At 28.0% G+C, this 17,223-nt stretch overlaps 1 protein-coding gene and 1 pseudogene across 3 annotated transcripts; one reads left to right on the top strand and one right to left on the bottom strand.

Moving 5' to 3' along the window:
• Positions 1–493: 493 nt before the first annotated feature.
• LOC107173811 (histone acetyltransferase KAT2B-like) lies at positions 494–8,635 on the bottom strand. Of its 2 annotated transcripts, XM_089227156.1 has the most exons (16): positions 8,084–8,635; positions 7,262–7,355; positions 6,416–6,582; positions 6,212–6,346; positions 5,964–6,097; positions 5,688–5,882; positions 5,510–5,607; positions 5,353–5,431; positions 5,045–5,156; positions 3,692–3,897; positions 2,607–2,827; positions 2,387–2,547; positions 2,106–2,330; positions 1,118–1,205; positions 760–800; positions 494–692 (listed from the first exon to the last, which is right to left on the bottom strand). In XM_089227156.1, exons 1-16 carry the CDS (start codon positions 8,270–8,272, stop codon positions 633–635), a joined length of 2,205 nt encoding a protein of 734 aa, XP_089083282.1. In that variant the 5' UTR covers positions 8,273–8,635; the 3' UTR covers positions 494–632. The 2 variants fall into 2 exon arrangements, with proteins under 2 accessions (XP_089083282.1, XP_015379986.2); XM_015524500.2 differs by having other exon boundaries at positions 494–800; positions 8,084–8,632.
• On the top strand, positions 8,624–12,340 carry LOC107173805 (proto-oncogene tyrosine-protein kinase ROS-like; annotated as a pseudogene). The gene is made up of 7 exons (XR_016191613.1): positions 8,624–9,312; positions 10,110–10,272; positions 10,341–10,630; positions 10,702–10,917; positions 10,977–11,648; positions 11,708–11,899; positions 11,959–12,340. The product of XR_016191613.1 is annotated as a proto-oncogene tyrosine-protein kinase ROS-like (transcript).
• Positions 12,341–17,223: the final 4,883 nt, after the last annotated feature.

Raw genomic sequence — 17,223 nt, 5'->3', positions numbered from 1 at the left:
TCTTAAACAAAAATTAGATGAAAACTGTTGATGTGTCAAATTTAGTTGTTGAGAACTAAGCTTAAAAGAAAACCAATTAAATCAGTTTAATGGCCTATAAGTAAAATACATAGAATAAAAATATGGTAAAAAATGATCATTGTATTTTTTTTTTTTTTAGTTAAGGCTATGATAACTAAAATCGTTAGCATACTTGTATATTGTAACTTGCCTAATAACAGTTGGTATGGTTTTTAAGATTAATACGGTCGGTTAAGAACATGTGATATGTGTGTCAAGGATTTAACCACTAAGGACCAGGTAGCGCACCCTTCCAGGAACTAGTGCCACCGGCTAGTGCTGGCACTCACCGCACATCAGTGTTTGAAGCTAGTTACTGCGCCCACAAATATAATTAATAATGATATGTTATAGCAGTTATACAATAAAACTAAACCCTGATAATTGGTTTTATTTTCTAGTAATTAAAATAAAATATACCTGAACATCAAAATTAAAGTAACCTTTGTGTATAATGAAATTTTATAAATAATTAACACAAAAAAATTTTACAATATTATGCATATTTGTAATAGGAAATACAAAAATAAACAAAGAAAACTAAATTTGGTAATCCCAAAGTTCAATTTCTTTCATTTTAATTTGGAAAAGTCTTTCCAATTCAACTGCACAGTTTGCCCAATATGAATCCTCTGGATTAAATAATTTACAATTACTAAACATTCGTCTCATATCAGCAGTAAACAACTTTCTACTCACATAGTAGCCTGCAGCCAATCGCTTGCTAATTGTACTCAAGTCTGTAAATAAAATACTTATTAATTAAAAGATAGTAAGTAAATAGGATATATAGTACAAAATTCACATATTATTTCAATAAGTAAAATTAATAATTAAGTATTGTATGTTTGCATTAACATATTGATAATTTATTTTGATATAATATATTTTCAAAATAAAATAGTGAATTGCTGTACATTTTAAAATGCACTCTAATATTACAACTATTTTTTTAAAAATTTTTTTTATCACTTATATGATGAGTAACTAAAGAATAGTTAAATGATTTTCCTTAACTTAGAGAATAAAATTCTATTTAAAAAAAAAAAAAACTTACCCATAGGATACTTTATAAGCTCATAGTAACCAGGAACTTTTTTATCAACTGGATTCAAAAACGGTTTAGACAATTCATTGTTTTTTATCTAAAATCAATGAAAAAAAAAAGTTATGCATATAACATTAAAATTATGTTTGTATTAGCTTAGATTAATAAGAATAATATTTTATGATTAACAAGCTATATCAATAATACTTTAAGAGGTTATACGGCGCACTGTTTGTTTTCACTCCCTGGACAATGACATAAACAACATATTATACAAAATGTGGTCACACTTTTTTTTTATTCTGTAACCTAACAGTAAAATCATTTGTTATAAAAATGATAGAAAATAATATTTTTAGAGTAGTTTAATATACGATTAATAATTTATCTCAATATTTTCTGAAATTAATATTATATACAATTCAATATTTTTCCTCCTATTAGTCAAACCTGTGGTACTGCATTAACAATAAAACACATAATAGCCGACTGTCTAATCAGATTAAACAAATTAGTCTAAACTATAACCAAGAACGCGCCGAACATAAGATAATAATATTCAACCTCGACTTCACACTCGGACCTATACATGAAAAATGCCTAGACATAATTAATTTTTTAAGAAAAACAAAATTGTTCAATCATATATAAAAAAAAATTTTTATTCTAATTAAATAACTTACCATTGTATCAGTACATATTATATTATATCATTATTGTAAATAAGTGTAACTAATGGCCTTTGTTGTCGAGGTGAATATGTTCAAGAATAATGAAAAAAAAATTTTTTTTTGACAAATAATAATAAAATATAAAACATTTTATGTCAATCTCTCAAATTTATTATTCTCTATCATTTGTGTTATAGGTGCTTTTACTCTAAGATTACTCAACAATTGAAAAAACGATTTAATGTTAGGTCTATTTTGAGCATGAATCTGAAATAAAACGAATATTGCGCCAACATAACCTTAATATTATTTTTTTATGTACTCACAAATTGCAAAACTTTTGTTAGGTGTTTAGCTAAGACATCAATATCAGTTGTTTCTTCTGTGATACGACTATTTCTTGTAGTTCGAGTTGATGGTATCCAACCAGTATCCATGACACCAGGTATTGATTCAACTGGGATCATGTGTACACCATCTGAGAAACATGATAGGCCTGGGTAATGTCTTTCTATTTGCTTATATTTTTCTCCCACTAGACTCTTTACTATCTATAAAAATATTTTCTTATTAATTATTTAGTTAAAACTATATGTCTTTAACTTACTTCTTTTTGTAATCGTATCACTGATGTTAACTGAGTATAAACAATTTTTGGGTTTAGTTCACAGTGCATCAATATTGCATCTTGATAATGTTTAATATAATCTTGATGTATTTTCTTCGGTATTCTCACATCTTGACTAAACCCTTGTTTCTTAAAATATTCTATAAAAATATTTTGAATAAGTTATTATTATTCTGGTATTTTTTGTAATAAGCTATACCAATTGCAAGTTTATCAGCATAAGTAAGAAAATTGAGTATATTATGCTGAACATGATAATCTTTTAAATGATTCATTAGTTGTGTTCCATATCCATTTTCTTGTTGATCAACTTTGACTGCACAGAACACAATTTCAGTGAAACCTTGAGAGACAAATGGACGAAAACATATACCACCAATTGGAACGTCATCTTTCAATAAAGCTAATGTCTTGTGTTTCCTAATTTTAAAATATAAATAAGTATTTATTATATCTAAACATACAACGAATTTTAACTAAAAATAATTGTTTTGATTTGTTCAGAATTATTTTATTGTTTTCCGTAAATCAGTTAAAAATATTTATTTACTTCTAAATTCATTAATTTATATTTTAAACGTGCGATTTAAGATAAATGAGGATATTATATTATATAAATAGGTTGGCAGTTTTAGTTTAGTTAATTTGAACATGAGACCTTGGTGCCAAACCTTGTTAAAAGCCTGTGAGACGTCAAGAAAGGCAGTGGTTGTGTATTTTCTATTTTCAAAGCTATCTACAATTATTTCTGAGATTCGCTAAAGTTGATGACATGTGGAATGGCAAATTGGAATAATTTTTAGGTATGGTTTCATTCTGTGTAGCAGTATACTTTTTAATAGTTTGAAGAGGGTAGGTAGTAAACTAATACTTATATAGGTCTATAGTCTTTTGGTAAACAGTTTACCAGGTTTGTGTATAGGAATGATAATTGTTTTTTTCCAGATGTTAACTAAATGTTTATTTATTATTTATTAAAAAGCAATCAGTACATTTTTATTTTAAGAATATTTTAACAATTAAATTAAAAATAAATAAATAAATAATATTCATAATAATAAAACATATTGTTTTCAAAAGTTATCTAATATTTTTATTATTGAAAGAATATACTATCTACGAGTAATGTATTTCAAACATACAATTAATAAATACGAAATGGGAAACTATTGATTATAATTAATTTTATAAAACTACATTTAAAAGATATCGAGATATCAAAAGGAACTTCTAAATAATAATAATAATTTCTTGATTGAAATGTTGATAAAAATAAATACTCACGCATTAAATACTAATCGAGTAATGTATCTAACTGGCATACTTGGCAACTGAATTCGAAACAAATTTCTTAATTGCAAAAGCCACAACATAGTACTTTTTTCGACTCTTGATTCTAATGAATTACCTATGACTACGAAGCGTATAATTCCATGCTCTTCTTCTGTTCGAGCCTGTTGTCCTCGAGGTCCAATTTCTAATCCAAACTCCTACATTTTTTTTTTTCAAGTTAGTTTTAAGAATATAAATAAAAATGCTTACAGAAATGTATTGTGAACACACAAATATTAAAACATAACCATCAAACTTTAAATTAAATAATTTAAACAACCTTTATTACCAGAATTATAAACCCTAAGAATATAATATTAATAGATGGCAAATCTCCAATTTAAATGGAATTTTGTATTGGCATAAAAAATACTCATAAAAATGCGAGAAAAATAAAATAAATAAACAACTATTTATGTAATTATAAAATTAATAAATAACTTAGTGAATGAATATAGTTGTTTAGAATTTAATTTATACCTAATTATATTCGGGGTTGGACTAGCTCAAACAAACGGCCCAGGAAATAATTTTTTAACAGGCCCCTGCTCTCAGCTCACAGCCTGTGCTATGGAGATGTTAGAACTGAATAATTTTTTGCTCACTCAGTGGCTTATATAGGGGTGAGGGTTATGGGATTTTGTTGGTACGGCACTATTAAAATAAAGTTAATTTATGAGTTATAACCAATGCTACCATATTTCAAACGACGCTGACACGAAAAGTTAAAAAAACAACATAATATTTAATTGATAATTGCTATATGTAAATAGCATAAATATACACTAGTGCAGGGCGTCATAATATAATATGATATTATCATACTTTTTAGAGATAAAGAAAATTAACAAATTTTATTTGTTTAAATTAAAATAAATATAATATAAATAGTAGTAATAATAATATCCTCGTCCTCAGTCTTTTATATTTAAACGTTACATACCATATTATAGGTAGGCAAGGTTATCACAACAGTTAAATATTATTAGTTCTATTACCATTTAATATATATATAAGGCTCCCGCACTGCTTATTACCGGCCCCAAATAGCCTACTGCAGCCCCCATAGGCTCATTTTCATGGCGGCTTACCGGGAAAATCCCGGTGTCCTGGTAACCTAGTCCAACCCTGACTACAAATTAAACATCAAATAAATACTAATTATAGATCAAATAAATACTAATTATATATTATAATGTTCTGGTCAACATAGGTTATGTTTATTTTTGATAATGGGATAGAAAAAATGATTAATTTTCAATGTTTTACATAAATATCTACAGTTAGTTTTAAAATAGAACTTACCTTAGAGCAAGTAATGGGCTCATTTTGAATATTTTTTAAAATATCTACAATTTTTTCTTCTGTTAAAACATTTTCAATATTATGTTTTTCATTTGGTTTTATTGGCATATCTCTGAAAATTTTAAAATTACTTATAAGTCTAATATGGTTATATTCTAATTGATTATTCAAAGGCAAGGAGAGTGAAGCAACATTTGTATAATTTTTAATAAATAATAACAAAAAAATGAGTACTAATTAGTTCTTTTAGATACATTTAAACATTTGTCTTTAAATTTTAACAATTTTTTTTTTTATATTATACATACTCATTGAGATGTTTATCCTTTTTTTTACGGTTTTTATGTTCTATTTCCTTAGTTTCATCTAGCCCGGAGTACAAGGAATCTAAAGTGTTCATTGATTTGAATCAAGTAACAGAAATATATAATTAAAACTATACATATTAGAAAAATAATTTTTTACCAGTAAGAATAATTTGTTTTAGATTAGAATCTTTAAAATGCAAATCCCATATTGGTGAATGTACAGCATATACTTCTTCTTCTAATAAATTCATGTATCTAAGATTTAAAAAAAAAAATCATGCATTTTAAGATAAAGTAAGTTTAAATAAGTTTATTTTTATAAATTTCTTATTTACTTGGGCAAATAGCTCAAGTAAAAGTGGTTTTGACGATTTGTCCGTTTTGGAGCTGATGCATAACACCAATCTGTTAAATACATTCTAAATGCTTTTAATGTATGCTTCAGAAGGTCTTGTCCAAAAATCATACTCATTTTAAAACTTGGTGAAATTGAATGAAGATATTTGGGTAGAACACAAAATACTAAATATCTAAAACACAAAGTCAATGCATTATAAAAATATTTACTTAACGCAGTTTTCTATATAAAAATATTGATACTTAGGTATTACCTTTGATAATAGAGTTCATAATTTTTCCTATTTTGATATGATTTACAATATGGCAATTCTTTAGGGGAAGTCCATTTCCAAAGATCAAAATGTTTTGTTATAAATGTACTGATTTTTAAAGCAATTGTTAGTTGCTGAAATATGACATTTTTAATTATTATTAAGTTATTAAGATAAAAGGTATGTAGGTATTTTAAAATTAATACAAATAATGGTATTGACTATTGAGTAATTAATGTAAGACTTACAGAGCTGTCATGACCAAATTTATACATATTAAAGTTCATTAAAACTTTAACTATGTTTGGATTCTCAAATGGTGGAGTTCCAAATAATTTATCAAGTGTGATACAAGATCCAGGATAAACAAAATTACGTAATTCCTAAAACATAAATAATTTAAATTAATTCTAGGAAAATAAAAAATGTGATAAGATTTAAACATTACTTACATGATAAACTGCATCATAAGTTTCTTCTTTCACATAATTTCTCTCAGTTTTTGGTTTTTGTAAATCTTTATTCAAAGTGGCAGATAAATTATCAAGATCAAATGATAATTCTAGTAAGGTATTTAACTGTTCATCCTTGGCACTTTCTAAATGTGATACATGAGAAGCTAAAAATATTAAATAATAGATATTGAAATTAATTAATGTTTACTATTATAATTTTATACACAACAAAAAATTACTATAAGTAGTAACTGTTATTTTATCACAGTATAATATATAATTTATTTGATAAAACATTTAATTAATTAAATATATAAGTCATAGTTTAATTTATTAGTATGAATATATGTGTCACATTGGTAAGAATATGCCAACATTTGGATTTAATATAATTTGTTTAATTTGTATAGATATTTATTGTCTGTAGTCTTAGCTATAAAATTGACACCATTGATACTTGGACAGCCACTACCATTATTCAATCAATAATAATTATATTATAAATACACAAAATGTTCTTAAATGTTTTATAAAAAGTAACATTCAAATGTTATATTTCTATTATAATTAATATTATACAATGGTAAATTAGTTAGAGCAGCAATAAGTAATTAGAGTTTTATAATTGTATTTAAATAATGTCAGTAATTCTTAAAATGTTTTAGAAATCTCTCCCTTATGGTTAGGGAAATTAAGGTCATTTTAAATTTGAATAACATTTTCATTATATTTACTTAATTTTTCTAGTGTCCATATTTAAATTAGAGTACCTACCACAGAACACTACACTACTCCTGCTAGTATACTGTATACCAACTAGTTAATTTTTAAGCTTTTACTCACATAGAGGATGACCACAACCAGATTTTGAGCAAGTTGAAGACATCAAATGATTATCACACCTACCTTGCCATCCACTACATTGGCAAGTTGAAACCTAAAAATAAAGATAAATGTAAATGTAATGTAGCATTACTTCTCCTCAAAAACCTTATTGACAAAGTACATTAATTGTGTAAGTGTACTTCAATGAACATAATATTATTGATCCTTATTAAATTTATAATTTATATAAACAAAATTTCAAAAGTATAGATAAGAATAGATATTAAAGGTGGTATAAATAAGGCTAAAATACAACTAAAATATCAATAAATATTTATGTGCATTAAAAATTAGATTGATTTTTCACTCAAAATGAAGACGATGACTAGAAATAGGATCTTGATGACCTACTAAAGTATCAGAAAACAATAAAATTAGTATGTTCTGAATTAAGGGAATATGAAACAAATTTTTAGATATGATCAGTGGCAGCCTGGCCAAGTCGATAAGACAGCGATCGTCAACTGGGCTCCCTTCAATTTGATTGAACAAATATTTTTAAGGCGCCACTTCTTCCCAATTTAGATGCCTTTTTTTCTTTAGCCGATCAAGTAATTTGTTCCCAGGCCGCCACAGGATAAGATAGTTTTTAATGGGATCAAGGGGGAAAATACAATAACCATCAACGTCTTATCTCTAATGATAACTTAAGTCTAAGACATAGGTGATCAGTTTGCTCTGAAGTCAGGAAATAAATGAAGAGGATAGACCAAAGGTCGGAAGAAAACAATTTCATAAAGGTTACTGTGACTTGGGTTAACACGAGGTGAGCCATATTACCTGACAGGAGGATTTACTTGATAGCTTTATCAGTTTCTCGTGTCTGGACAATTTGCGTTCTGATTCCTTGAATTCAAGAATCGTTTGTACGATTGGATCGTTCTCTACATAGTGGTCGGGCAACAGCACGATAGATGCGGACGATGAGGATGGCAGACATCTCTCAAGTTCTAACGACTTGGCCGTCATGGTTGCTTCACGGTCACGCGAGGTAAAAATTTAAGGTGTGTGGTCAGGGTAACGATTGGGGTGTACGGCAACCATCTATAGTTACCATTCAAAAACAACAACTACGTGCCGTTTGATTTGCGATTCAATCAGACTTGGGGAGCCGTTGTATAGACAACGTCAGACAAGTAGTCGATGTCGAAAAAGAAGCGAACGTTAACGACAATGACAATATTATTGGCAACTAGTTGGTACCAAAATAATAAATATTAAACACCGGAGAAAAATATTGCGATGGAAGCGGCTACGCCCGTAAACCGTAACGCGGTAACTCGGTAACTCAGCGAAAACGGACCAAACGTTCAAACAGTGCACTACTGCAGTATGATGTAGTGCTCAGTGTTGCCGAATTCAAAATGTCATATTACCGTTTAATGATAACAAAATTACCACAATTACCACATTACCTCATCAATTTTACCACCACAAATACCACATGAGACATGTCCACATTAGAAATATAACGCGACTATAAGTGCTGAGCTGTACGTAGTGAACAAAAATCAAAATTGAAAATGCAAACTATGTTGTGCCGTGGTGGTGGAATTCTGAAGGTCAGATATGGAAGTGGAACAAGCGCGGGTATTCCCTACGCATTAGACAGCCATGCCAAAAACGTGTTGCCTGGTATTTTTAGAAATTCTTATTGGCATAATATTGAATTAAATATTAATTAATTGAATTATAATTTATAATCATGGACCTTATGATTGAGTTATGACTATAATTATATTTGTTCATCGATTTCTTCGTACAATTTGAACTGTTGCAGTGTTGCGGGTCTACAGTAATTATATTATGTAGCCTCGTAGAATGATAAAATTATTGTTGAGGGAAAATAAGACGCCATTATGGTTGTAAAATATTAAAATTAAAAATGCATGATGTGAAAACAGTCCGCTTCGGTTAGGGACTTCAGCCATCGAAGACTTACAATGTTGCACATTTCTTTCAGATTTTTTGACCGATCGAAATTTTTTATCTTCAATGATTAAAAAAACGTATGATTCAAAATTTTCTTATGCTTTTAGATAAAAATAGTCAAAATATTTTGAAAATTGTATGCTGTACCTATGTATGGAAAATGCAAATCTAAACATTCGACGAGTATTTTATGTTTATTGTATTGGTACTGTTATTTTTTGTTAGTTATACCAAAAAACAATCGATTTTGTTGAAAACTATTTTTAATCATTTTTTTTCGATATACTTCACAATTTCGGACTTTTTATACTGAGTAAATAAAAAAAATTAATTTAACGTATAAATGTTCGTTTTATGTTATGTTCAATATGTTCGTACCACGAATCCGGAATCACGATTTAAGATATATCTTATGAAAATAGCGGGAAAAAAATTATATATCAAAATATTATGCAGAAATTTACAGTGCATACAATAAAAGAAAAATAATTTTTTTTTTTAAATTTTGATTTACGAGGATTTGCTGTGTAGCCGACGATTTATGATCGTTAATTCGTTATAACAATCCACTAATTCTAATTAGGTTTTTTTCTTTTTTCTTTGCCTTCCGGTAAGAACTCCCGCGTTGGACGTGAAAAACTGAAAACTGAAAATAGGCAATGCGTTCTGACAATGGTATGTAAATTATTTCTTTTAGAATATATGTGATATACCTATGTTGATCAAGTTATTATATAAAATCCTGGTCCCTGGATTATATTTATGAAATATATAATATATATGGTTATACTTATATTTATTATTTGTGAATTGTGAAACGCATTTTATTTTTCTTCTGAATACTTGGTTTTAAATATAATTTAAATAATTTTAGTATCATGTCATACTATCATTACTGGTAGCATGGGCAATCGAAGCACGTAATAGCACACATACCAAAAGTTTATTAATGGTATCTGATCATGAAATATTTGAGAAAACAACAGAACTTATGGATACACCTATAAGTGTTTTTTCCACAAATCGAACAATCAAAGGTACGTATATTAATAACCATTTGTTATCTTTTATTTACTTTATAAACTAACACAAACATTTATTTTAGGTGTATCAATTAGTATACATACAAATACTTGGTATATTATAGATTCTTCAAGTTCTGTATTGGAATTTTCAAATAACAAGATAAACATTTTAATAACAATTGAAAGACACTTATTACAAAATATTAAAATTGATTGGGTTAATAACATTTTATATATTTTAATGGCAACCACAAACCTAGACACTATCAACTATAGTGTTAAAATGTTAAACTTAAAGGAAAATACATTAGAAGATCTACTTGTGTTTTTTGTTCTAAGCCACTCCAAATGAAGTGAATCCTTCCGAAGGGTAATTATTTTAATTAATATTATTCGCAGAGTATCATTATTGTTGTAATTATTTAATCTCATTGATAATAGATTTTTGTTTTGGAGCACACAAAAAGGATTGTATCGTTTAGACTTGCATAAAAAAGGAAACAACCTCAACATTGAAAAAACAAACATAACCTAATCATAATTTTTGGGATGAATACAGAAAACTAGAACAACCAGGGATTATAATAATATTAATTTTAATATTATCATTTGGACTTTTTTTGATGTTGTTTTTCTTAGCAAGGCCAATAAAAAATTGTATGAAATTGTGTGTATTATTTTTAATTAATTAATCTTTACATATTTTATCATTTCAGGTAGTGCTAAAGAGCCTGATGTTTCAGTGGATTTTAAAGAAATTGTGCAGCGACCAACATTTGTACTTACTAATAATCCGAATTATCAAAGAGCCATGGTGTTTAAAAAAAGTGACAATAATGAATTGATCAGAATTAAACATAATCAAATAACAATTACAAAACGATTGGGATCAGGTGCTTTTGGAGAAGTTTTTGAAGGAAATGTCAAAGATTTAATAAATGGAAAACCTGAATATTGTGTTGCATTGAAATCATTAAAAGAAGGTGCCAATGAGTACGAATCAAATTAATTTTTAAAAGAAGCTAAATTTATGAATAAATTAAAACATAAAATATTTTGCAAGTTTTGGGAGTATGTTTAGATAGTGAACATATTTTTATTATTATGGAACTTATGGAGGAAGGCGATTTATTGAGTTTTTTAAGGAAATCCAGAATGCAGGTATTCAATTGTATTAACTATATGAGAATATGTATCGATGTAGCCGAAGGTTGCAGTTATCTTGAAGAAATATACCTCGTGCACCGTGACATTGCTAGTCGCAATTATTTAGTATCATTTACTGATCCTTGTAATCAAATTATAAAAATTGGCGATTTTGGATTAGCAAGAAATATCTATGCACACAATTATTATCGTAAGGACGGAGAAGCTTTACTCCAAGTTTGGTACTACAATATCTGATGTATATTATGTACATCTACCTATATTTTATTTTTATCTTCAGATGGATGGCGCCAGAATTACTAGTGGATGGTGTTTATACTAGTAAATCTGATGTCTGGGCTTTTGGTGTCTTATTATGGGAGATTATGTCGCAAGGTCAACATCCATATCCAGGACTGTCCAATACAAATGTTATGTATTTTGTTCAAAATGGTGGAAGACCTGAAAAACCAATAAATTGTCCAAAAACTTTGTAAATATGCAATAAAAATTAATTAATTTTTTAATTAATGTTTATATTTTTTATTTCAGATATAAATTAATGAATAGCTGGCATGATGAGCCTGATAAAGGGCCTTCATTTAAATTTTGTCTAAAATTCATAAAATTGTATCATACGGTTCTTGAATACATAAATCCAGAGAAACCTCTTGAAGAAAAATCTATTCCCGAATATTTAAATTTATAATTCAACGAATTTTCCCATTAAGTTATATATTTTGTAAACATTATATATTATTTTTATTTAATACATAAAATAGCATATCAATAAAAATATTACGATCTGATATTTGTGGAAAAGAAGGGAACAGACTTATTACATAAAGTATCACTGAACAAAAGTCCAGAAGATGTAATCTATGCATTAACTGTTTATGTTTTAACTTAGAAATATAAAAATATAACTTGTCAACTTTTTTTTTTATTTATTTAAAATGGTTTTCTAAGACATAATTTACTGTTGGATAATTTCCATAAACCATAAGTTACAAATAATGTGGCGAAAACTATATTTTTGGTCGTCACGATATATATTTTTTCGAAAAATTTTAAAGAAAAATAATCATAGTACTATAACAAAAGTTATATTATAATATGAATCATTTGCCACGGCCTGATATATCAGAAAAATACAACTCCATAAAGTTTAGGGAACAAATGAAATTTTAATAGGCTTGTTAAAAAAAAAACTATAATGTGGACCCTTGTTTTAAATTTTTAATCCTTAGCTATAAAAATTGAAAATTTTATAAATTTTTAACTACTAAATAATCTGTAAATAATAAATTTGATAAATTTGAACATAATATTATTATGTATCCAATACAAAGGCTATTATTAAGCATATATTTTTATTTTTTAAATGATGTCAATTTGTTGACTACCTTTATTTTATTTGGTTCTGAAATCTTAGTCTCAAAGCTCTGTGGCTTATTTACAGAGTAATAAAAATTTTAATTTTATGAGGATAAACACTTATTTGATAAATGATAATAATATATTTTGCTTAAATTTTTTAAAATTTAAAAAAAGTGTGTGTGTAATATGGCTGATTTTCTATAAAATAAAAAGATACTGTTTTATGTCCATAATCACTTCTGCATAAGTACAATAAGGAACGACACTAATACGTAGACTGTGATATCCAGTGAGTGAGCAGTGAAAGACAAGCTGCTCGATGTGTAAAATGGCTCAGCATCAGATTTTGGAAGGGCGACAGTAGTGTGCATAAAGCTGTGGTTTGTTACAGTTTGTAATGAAGGAGCTTCGGTGCCTAAAACAGGGGTAAAAACAGCTCCTCGGTCTCGATCCAAGACTTACTGTGGTGTAACTAGGGCATAGTAAATATGAAATAGGTATTTTAGTCAATACCCCCCCCCCTCTGTCAAATTCGTAGACTTTTTCCCCTTAAAACGTACTTACAAAATTCAAATTCACTATAGTTGTTACCATTATTGTAAAATTGTCATTAAATGTTTACATGTTTTTTTTTTAAATATATAATTTATAGTCACTTGCGTTACACGTAGAATAAAAAATTTAAAAAGCAGACAAATGGATATCACTCATAGTAAATTCGATATTTCGATGGACAGTGGATACAATACTAACTGATGGCAATAATCGAAGAATTATTTTTATCTTAAATAATTTTTCTATCATCTGCCGTTGGTATTGAAATTTGAATTGCTAATGCTAAATTATAAATTGACGCGTGCCCGCGTAATAGCCGTTTGAATTCAAACGGCCTTTGCGCGGAAACCCGCGCAATTACTTCTCTTTTCAACCGCCAATCGACGACGGACGACACCGACACGCGATAAGTGCGCCTGGAACAGTCGACCCGCCGAGACTCCGAACCGGTCGAGAGTAGAGTGAGTTCTCTGACCGACACTGAACGACACACGCTCCTCACCCCCCCAGTATTTTGATTTTCGTGTTGATCATTTTCTGGCGGTTGTATTTTCAACCACCACAATAAAAAAATTATAATACCGCGAAATGTTTGTGTTTTTTTTTCCTCCACCACTTCCTACACTAGTGACACCACTGACTCACGCGGTATCCGTCCAGGACCGCCACAAAATGTTCATGATTTACATTATCATTTATCAGGTGCTATACGCATAGACCTTATACGGTATAAGGTCTATGGCTATACGTCATACGAGTTGGTAAAATCAATGGTATAATAATAGTCGTTTCACCAGGCACCCACTCACATGGAATAGTATATGGCGACATCTAGCGGTCGGATGTACGGTGCACGCATCATTTATCGTTAAACCGACGGTCGTTAGTTCTACCAAATGTGGTCACCACTTCACCAGTCAAACGTGATGTACATAATTATATATGTCCAGTTGGATGTTGGAATGCCTGGAGAGCGATGAACGATTATAAATAATAACATTTAAATTTTAAATAACAATTAATTATTTGTATCCATTGTCGAGACATGAGAAATTGAGAAGTAGGTATAAACTGATGTTTCTAAAGTAAGATATTAAAATTTTTTTTATAAGAAATACTCAATCTGTACCTTTAAGGCACAATGAGAATATGGCCTATGAGTTAATTTACAGTGACATGAATGATAGTTGTTGGAAGAAGTTTAACTACTTTTTAACCTTTCGTTTTTTAGTTTAGGAGATCTTTGCACCATTTTCTTTATTGTCGTCGGCGAGGATTACTATTTCGTTTGATGGTTTAATGTTTAATGGATTTGTGTGAGCTATGAGACGATCATGAAAACTCTTATAGAAGTATTTTACTTTTTCTTGGACGGTTTTTAGACGGAAATCGGTGGTTAGGGTATAATTTGATATGTACTAGGGAGAGTTGGTAATTTTCCTTAAAGTAATATTTTGAAACGTTTGGATTTTTTTAGTATTTTAGATTTTAGCATTGCCCCATAGTTGTATACCGTAGGTCCATATAGGTTTGTGTTAGGATTTGTACATAAGTAGTTTAGTGCCTAAGTTTATGTGTTTATTATTAATGTGGAGTATTTTAAGCATGCGTAGCCAAGAATTCAGCTGCAACCGTTTAGTTTTAATATGGTGTGCCCAAGTGAGACGGCGATCGAGTGTTAGTCCAAGATATTTAACCGTAGAGGTTGAGAGAATTTGGATATCATATAGAGTTACAGCCGGACATTGGGCTTGTTTAAGGATGAAAGTTGTATGAATTGATTTGGTTTGGTTGACATTAAACAGCCATTTTCTGCACTAATCCTTCATTTGATAGAAATGATTTTGAAGATAAGTAGAAGCTAAAACGGGGTCTGAGCTAGTTGATATTATTGCTTTGTTGTCTGCATAGTGCGCCGCTAAGTTATTAGCATAAAACAGTGGTATTATATAGTAGGTTGGTCTGAGATATAAATATTGTTTTAGATATTAATCTAATTTGCATTGAACAATCAAATTTGAAGGGATTTATTTGTAAAGACATTATTATTAATTTTTTTTTTATCTAGAAGACTTGAAATAACTTTAGTGAGTAAGGAAATTATGAGATTTATAAGAGTTTTGATTTCTATTAGGAAATTTGTAATTTTAATATTAATGTTTGGAACTATCGCTGGTGTCGAGATACCAAAATAAAAAAATAATAATAATAATTGTATTATTTACTAGGTAACTGTGTTTGATCTTCCCCAAGAAGAATTCTTAAATAAGACACTGAATAGTAAATGCATGTGTATTTTTATATTTTTAGTTTGATAATAAACTTTGTGAAAATTTTTCAAGTCAGTGGTAAAATTTAAAACTTAAATATTGAGGGAATTTATATGATTATAAATTAATTGATTAATTAATCAAGCATAAATGTACCTACTATCAATATTTTTTTTAAATAATTTGTTATTCAAAAAAACTTATGACTTATGAGTGATCTTATAATAAGTTTACGAGCTTTGAATTACTAACAATAATATTGTATTATACATAAATAAAAATAAAAGATTTAAAAACCAGAAAATTTCATTAAATATAACACAATAAAGCCAATAATATATTTTTTAAATTTATCCTAGAATATTTGAAATGTATATTTATATTTATGTAATTGTTTAAACAATGTATGTACCTTCTTTATAAATAATTAGTTGTTATTCAATTTTAAAACTCACCAATTGCATTATGCTCTTCAATATGTAAATAACAACTAGAAATATAATTTAATAAAAATAAAAATAATTATTTAAATTAAAAATATACAATAAATTTTACTGTTTTCTTAATATGTTTTAAGGATATTTAGAATTTAGTGCTATCATTTATTTTTTCTATAAAGAAATATTACATGTTAATTTGTTACCACGTTAATTTTCTTTTTGAATTCTTAGAATCAGTACAATATATTATGTTCTCAGTTTGTATACAATTATAAAACAGAATCACAAGTTCTTATACAACTAGATCTAATCAAAAACATCTATTTAATTGTTGTTAATTTACTTTTAAAGGAACTAATCTATCGTCTATCTTAAATTTTTTTCTCTTCCAATAGTTAAATTAATATGCATGGGTGTACAGTATAAACTAGTGTAGTAATTCAATTAATGTATGGATTAATATATTTTACTATATGATTTATGATATGTTTGTCACATTTTAAATACTTAACTATACTTTACAATATTATCAAAATTTGCTATATTATTTACTGTGGTAAATTTTTTAAACATATTATGATCTCATACTGTAATAATTCAAAAAGAAAAGAAAAGAAAGTAAAGGTGGTGATAGGGTAAAAATATAAAGGTTTGTTCAAATAACAAGATTTTTAATATTAGTTATAGCATTGATTATAGAATAGTCTATTCTATAATCAATGGTTATAGGTTGTAATTAATGCTAGTTATTGTGTTTAAGTAAATGCTAGGCAAACACAAGGGACACAAGCCTTGAATGAATGCCGGATTTATTATAAGTTATTTAGATTTGCGAAATTACCTTCATTCTTGGTCGTCGGAGGGTTCTCGAGGTCGTGATTCAAGAATGACCAAGTACACCGTAATAATAAAATATTAATTATTAAATTATAAAAAATTCAATAAATACAATATAATATATAAAATTATATAAATAGATGAATATTGATGTGCATGCACCTTACCTTATTCGCAGCTGTGTTTGAATGCACAGTTGATGTAATAAGATAAATAAAGGTTTTTTATTAAACACTCAGATTAAAGGAAAACAACACTGTTAAATTTTGATTTAAAAAAAGATACAGTCCAGCTGTCGCTCGCAATGTCTGGTGTCGAAGAGTTTTTAGGTGCTC

The sequence above is a fragment of the Diuraphis noxia genome, unplaced genomic scaffold (assembly GCF_037042655.1).
Source record: "Diuraphis noxia isolate RWA-SAM2 unplaced genomic scaffold, SU_Dnox_SAM2 contig0004, whole genome shotgun sequence".
NCBI lineage: Eukaryota > Metazoa > Arthropoda > Insecta > Hemiptera > Aphididae > Diuraphis > Diuraphis noxia.
This window is presented reverse-complemented; position numbering and strand designations above follow the sequence as displayed.